General features: G+C 36.5%; 1 protein-coding gene across 1 annotated transcript in view; it reads left to right on the forward strand.

Annotated features, from left to right (window-relative positions):
* LOC117727307 (protocadherin-9) overlaps positions 1-2,110 on the forward strand; it is a 179,909-nt gene extending 177,799 nt beyond the window's left edge. Inside the window, exon 4 of the mRNA XM_034527544.1 lies at positions 1,740-2,110. Within this exon, the coding sequence (XP_034383435.1) occupies positions 1,740-2,110 (371 nt within the window). The remainder of the gene's footprint in view (positions 1-1,739) is intronic.
* Positions 2,111-6,000: the final 3,890 nt, after the last annotated feature.

Here is a 6,000-nt window from a genome sequence, read left to right on the forward strand (position 1 = left end):
GTCGCGGGGGCGCTGGAGCCTATCCCAGCTGACATAGGGCGAAGGCAGGGGACACCCTGGACAGGCCGCCAGTCCATCGAGGACAATTGTACAATGTAATTAAATCCAATACAGCAGGCCTGCACTGCATATCCCTTTTTTAAGCTTATATTATTTATCTTTTGTTGAGAATGCATAAGTGCCTTAAGGCCCCAATTTATAGTTTGCATTATTGTCAACAATCCATTGGATTCGTTTTAATTAGAAAAGAAAGTGAAGTATCTTTAAAATCACTATCCCACTCAACTTAGAACTAACATTTAAGCTAGCGATAGTTTTGTTCTTTTAGTCAGGTAAAATGTTCCTTTTATGTTGATCTTTATGGTGGAGTGTGAACAAAAATAATGAATACAAAATAAAAACAACACGTCCACTCTGGTTGATTGGGTTTATAACCATTAAGATTGGCAAACCACAGCAATTACAGTTAGGCTTGATTGTAGTTAAAGCTGCACAATTGGTAAACAATTATCAGTGAGAACAACATCAACAGGCCTTTTTGTATGACACAAATGTAACTTAATGGAGCTTAAGAACACATTAATATGCTTTTTTCCTATAATTTCTTCCATAATGTCAATTTAAATAAATTTGCAAAACAATGTGTCAATGTACATATCCTTAGGTCTAAGGTATTACGTTTAACATAAGGGACTCAATATAAACAAGCATCACATGTCTCTAATACTCTCTGCTCTTCTAATACGATAACTCTAAGTGAAACATTATCTCAAATTGTCTAAGTAAGTTTAAACTAACAAGGAGAAAAACAGGTCCAGGCAGCAGTTTATTACATATTACAGAATTTAGCCAACCGCAAATTAGCTTTTTGTGAAGCAAAGAGACACATTAGGACACATAGTTATAATATTCTTTTTTATGACAAAAACAGATGAATTCATTACCCTTTGAAGCTTGATTTACAAACGCAGACAGAATTGGATGCTTCTTTAAAAAAGGAGAATAAACTCAACTTAAAAGGACAAGGATCCTGCAAATAGCAGGGCGCTTTATGCATTATGCATTTTTTTCTATCAAATGAGATAAAAACAAAATACAACCTGAAACACTAACTTGTTGGTATTTTTCATGTCTGAAAGGTGATGGATGTGATGGATCAGACGAATAGCCAGATAGTAGTAACATAGTAGTAAGAGAGCAATGTCCTGCTGATGATTTATTGTGATGCAAATGTACCTTCAGTGTAGGATCATTTTCACTGAGCAATACTTTCCATATAAGAGAGGACATGGTTATCATGCTGAAGCCATTACAAAATGAGTATACTTTGGCCATAAATGTTTGCAAATTATCTGCAACTATACTCAGGGAGGCTGTGGCATTTAAACAATGTCCAATTGGTATTAAGGGACCTAATGCCATTCCCCACATTATGACACCACCAGCAACCTAAACCTTTGACACAAGGCAGGATCAATCCCTGAATCTATGTTGTTTTAGGCAAATTCAGACCATACGATCTTAAACAACATCTTTTCACTGAAAAATAAATAATGTTAATAATGCTTGATACAATTATTTCATGAAATTCAGTATGGTGAATTAACACTTGTGGGTGACAATCAGTGTCAGTTGTATTTGTGTTTAGTCATGTATAGGACAAACAGGTAATGATGCAGGTATGGTTGATCTCAATATATTTTGACCTGTTTTTTTATTTATTTATTTTTCTCCTTTAGATGGCCCCCTGGGACCTCGTGGCTTAGTGGAAGCTACAGAGATGTGCACACAGGAATGCTTAATCCTGGGACATTCAGACAACTGCTGGATGCCCCCGACATTGGGAACATACCAGCAGCCCAAGTCACCCGTGTCTGGCTTTGCGTCTCAGAGGGAGTGGGGTCCCAAGGAAAAACTTCTCAATGGACATACTCTAACCAGAACCTGGAAAAATGAGAGTGGGCGATCAGAGCATTTCGGTGACAGGAAGCAGTTTGGGAGCGGAGAGGGACACTTCACAAGCAGTGGCATGGCTGATATTCCGCTGGTGAGTCTTAAGTCCTGCCAGCCAGCCTCCTGCCCAGACAGCCCAAAGGACCAGCAGCTATAAGATGGACTTTGCTTCTGTGCTGTGAGATGTCCACCTGAGCTCCTCTACTGCTTTGTTATTGTTTTATTTCTTGTTTCATCGTTGCCCACTTAAGTTGATGCTTCTGCAGTGTGATAGCCACATATACTATGTAGGCAACAAGACTATTGTGCTTATGCTGTGTTCTCTACAATTCACTTTATTATGGCTCTAGAGGAAACCTCTTTTTTTTTTTTCATAAACCTCCATGGATTTCTTCAACTTTACATTTTCCGTCCACTTCATGTGTGATTTGGACAAGTGGAGGAAGGACATGCGTAAAATGGAGAAAATGAAAACAAATTACAAAAAATGAAAAAGAAAAAAAAACTACCATGGCTGACCAGTATATACAAATATGTGTGGTGTGGTTGTTATTGAGTCTTTCAGGACTATATTAATCGACACAATCAAAGAAAATGGAATTACATTTCAGAAAGTGTTCTAATAACACTGTTAGTGGACACTTGTTTATTATGTCATTGTCTGTGAGTTTGTAAATAAGACTTATTAACCACTTTCATGTACATGTAATAACCACAGTGAATAGGACAGTTCTTGGCTGTCATCATAATGGCTTGTTGTCAGGATTTTGGATTTCAACTGGACAAATATATATAATTTGGCATAATGGGCAACAAGTAAACATTTGCCTATTTCTTTAAAACCCAATGGTTGATTTTGAAACAATTTTCCATCCCATAATATACTCAATATTGCCCATATTTCATGAATATTTGTGTGAAGTACTACAAAACCACAGGCAAACCTTTTTTTTTATTTATTTTTTTATTTTTTACGTATGAAGGATGTCAGTGCTCAATATGTGCATTATAAAAATGAAAAGCTTTGAAAGCTCTCCTCTATAAACTGATTTTGAAAGTGTTCAGTACAATTAAATAGCAATATATTTGTAAATGGCTAAATGTTTTATCTAACGTTGATCTTATTATTGTATAGATTTTATTCAAATTGGGATTTAACTGAGTGCAATCCCTCAGTAGTACCTGCAATTTATTGGCATATGTATATACATATATATATATATATATATTATTTCCACACAGACTATTATTTTCCATACGTAAGAAAACACAGGTTAAGATAACAATTTAATCACTGTGCCTTCATGATGTTTCTTCAAACTCTGAATGGTGCTTATTTAAAAGATGAGAACATGTCGACTATAAAGACTATCCTGTCTGATAATCAAATGCCTTATGCATTGGATGTTTGCCAAATTACACATCGCACTTATATTAAAGTACATAATCAAATGTTTGGTACTGATGGAAAACACAAAGGCATGTGCAGATAATGGGTCAACCATGAAAGATCATCTGTCATTCCACTGTCTGAAAAAGTTTGTTTTATTCCACAGCATGGAAGGCAAATTACACAATGGAATAGCATGCTAAAAGATATAGCTTTTAAAAAATTAACTTGATCATTTTTCTGTCATTTTATTTTCTTGGAATAGAGTTGATTTGTGCATTAAGGAGACATTCAGTTTGTAAAGCACTTTCATATTTGTGTCACAATATAAAGAAGTTAAGTGGGATGGTGATTTGCTTATCGCAGTATTTTTGTCAGTTGTGAGGGTGTTTGACATCACAGATACTGAAACAGTTAATCCTTGTTAATATTCTACAGGTATACAGCTACTGCAATAAATGTTTTAAGTATGTGTATGCTTAATTTGTGTGCAGGATGATCACCTCCGGAGTTCTGTGTCTGTTTTGTGTAAATGCTTGCCAACCAATATTTCAAAATAATTTGGTACAACTCATGAGGTACAACCTATCTGTTCCTAACTTTTGAGTTATTATTGTCATTAGCCAATAGTCATTGATTTAGACCCATGTCCTTCATCATCAATTGAACACAGCATTACTGTGATCCTACCAAAAGCAAATTCTGGGATGGGGAAATTCTGGGATAGGGAAATTGGGGGCCTCGAGATTGCAGGAGAGTATTACTCATAGAGACTAGTAGAGTACAATATCGTAACCTTTCTTATGAGCTTTGATTAGGTGCTGAAATAATACAAACAAAAGAAGAGGGTACAGAAGTCAGTACAATGAAGGTGGGCGTTTGCTGTTCCTCTAAACTGGTTCAAGAGACTATATAGGTAAGGTATATCTGCTGAAGGCACAGCAAGCATGCTGATTAAGGGGAGGCTGCAGGGAGGGAATCTCAATATACATTTGTGGCAGAAGTACTACAGGTGCTTGTAACAGTAGAGCTAGGAGCTTCACTTGAAAGGCTCCTATCTATGTGTGAACTCACTCCATCGTTAACTCCTTCACTACCGTCATTGAAGTAAATGGAGATTTGAGAATTGCATGACTGTTGATTTTTCACATCACAAAATATGATGCATTGAGTGATTGTTAGCAGAAAGCTGTGTACATCCCGCTGTGGACAAACATTTCTTTTATTCCATGGTGGGGATTTCTGACGGCACTGTATAGTGGATAAATGTCACATCCAAAATTTGACCAAACCAAACTTTCCATAACAAAGTGTAACTCGTGATATATTATTAATCTTTCCACAGATGTTTGATTAATACTGCAGTGCTGTGCTCATCAACTCACAAGCAATCAGGAATATATTTGCATGCTACTACTGGCCAGTTATGAAGGGCCAGGCACCCGGCATAACTGGTGAAGTAATTATATTTTCTTTATTCTTTTAGGTTTTCTTTCTAGCTGTAACCTCATTTGATATATTTATCAGCAGTCGCCCAATGGACCTGCTTAAATTCTTATTTGCCATGCTAGCTATCGACTTAGGCAAGAATAGTTTCTGAGAAGCTTCAAAGCTAATTGCCTTGGAAGTGTGAGGAGAAGTAAATTAGTGTCACGCCACAACCAAGAAAAAAGGTTCCCAATCGCATTACTTTTTTATATGGCTTTGAGAATATTTTTCGCAGGAAAGCCTCTGTGCACAAAGTGGAACAGAATGAATGTTCAGCGGGGAATCAGTCACAGAGAAGGCATGCACTTCAGACAGAAGAAGAGACAACTCTCCACAAAGATATAGTCGACAGAAACAGCACCATCTACATATTTTGAAGGCCATATTTGAAGATAATAAGAGCTCAAATTAATGTTAGTCTGCTCAAAGACTTCTGATAGTTTCATTTCATCTCTTGAATGTGGGAGAATTCAGTCTTACAGAACCTGTGGCCTTGTGAGCCTAAATATCTTCAGCCAGGAGGGATTCCTGTTTGCTTCACTGGAAACGGAGCTCTGTGGTAGGCCAAGATCTAAAACCGTTTTAAAAAGTTCAACTTTTTTTGTAGACTGCAGTCAAAAGAAGGTAAGAGCTGTGCAACCTAAAGCTATACAATCCAAGTTGTCTTCCTCGACAAGATACAAAAGTAGTTTCCCCCTTCAGTAAACGATGCAAGTAGAGATCTGTCTCGCGTTACAGTATGACACATGGCTAAGTTAGGCATAGCAATTCAGACGGTGTTAATAAGACCAATGACAATGTACAGAGATTCAAATATAGATTATTGAGCCACCGACTGCTTTTCACAAGAAAAGTTAAATTATTCCGACACTGATTAACTCAAACTTTGAGAATAAGTCTAGTTTCATAAGTCATTGTAGAGATAGTTAACAGTCATATGCACCAAACTGTGTTGAAATTGATTTGACAAAAAAGGATCAAGGGACTGAGGAGATATCTACATAGTTTCAATGCATATTGACACATTTTGACCACAGTTTTATTGTCTTATTATTCTTTAAAGTAAAGCACATACATGTATTATAGTTATTCCAGTAATCTAAATCTATTCTGGCTAAACCATATACACATTCTTAGATGTCTCACAAAGTCAGGAAAACGAGTAATTC

This window comes from Cyclopterus lumpus, chromosome 3 (genome assembly GCF_009769545.1).
Source record: "Cyclopterus lumpus isolate fCycLum1 chromosome 3, fCycLum1.pri, whole genome shotgun sequence".
Taxonomy (NCBI): domain Eukaryota; kingdom Metazoa; phylum Chordata; class Actinopteri; order Perciformes; family Cyclopteridae; genus Cyclopterus; species Cyclopterus lumpus.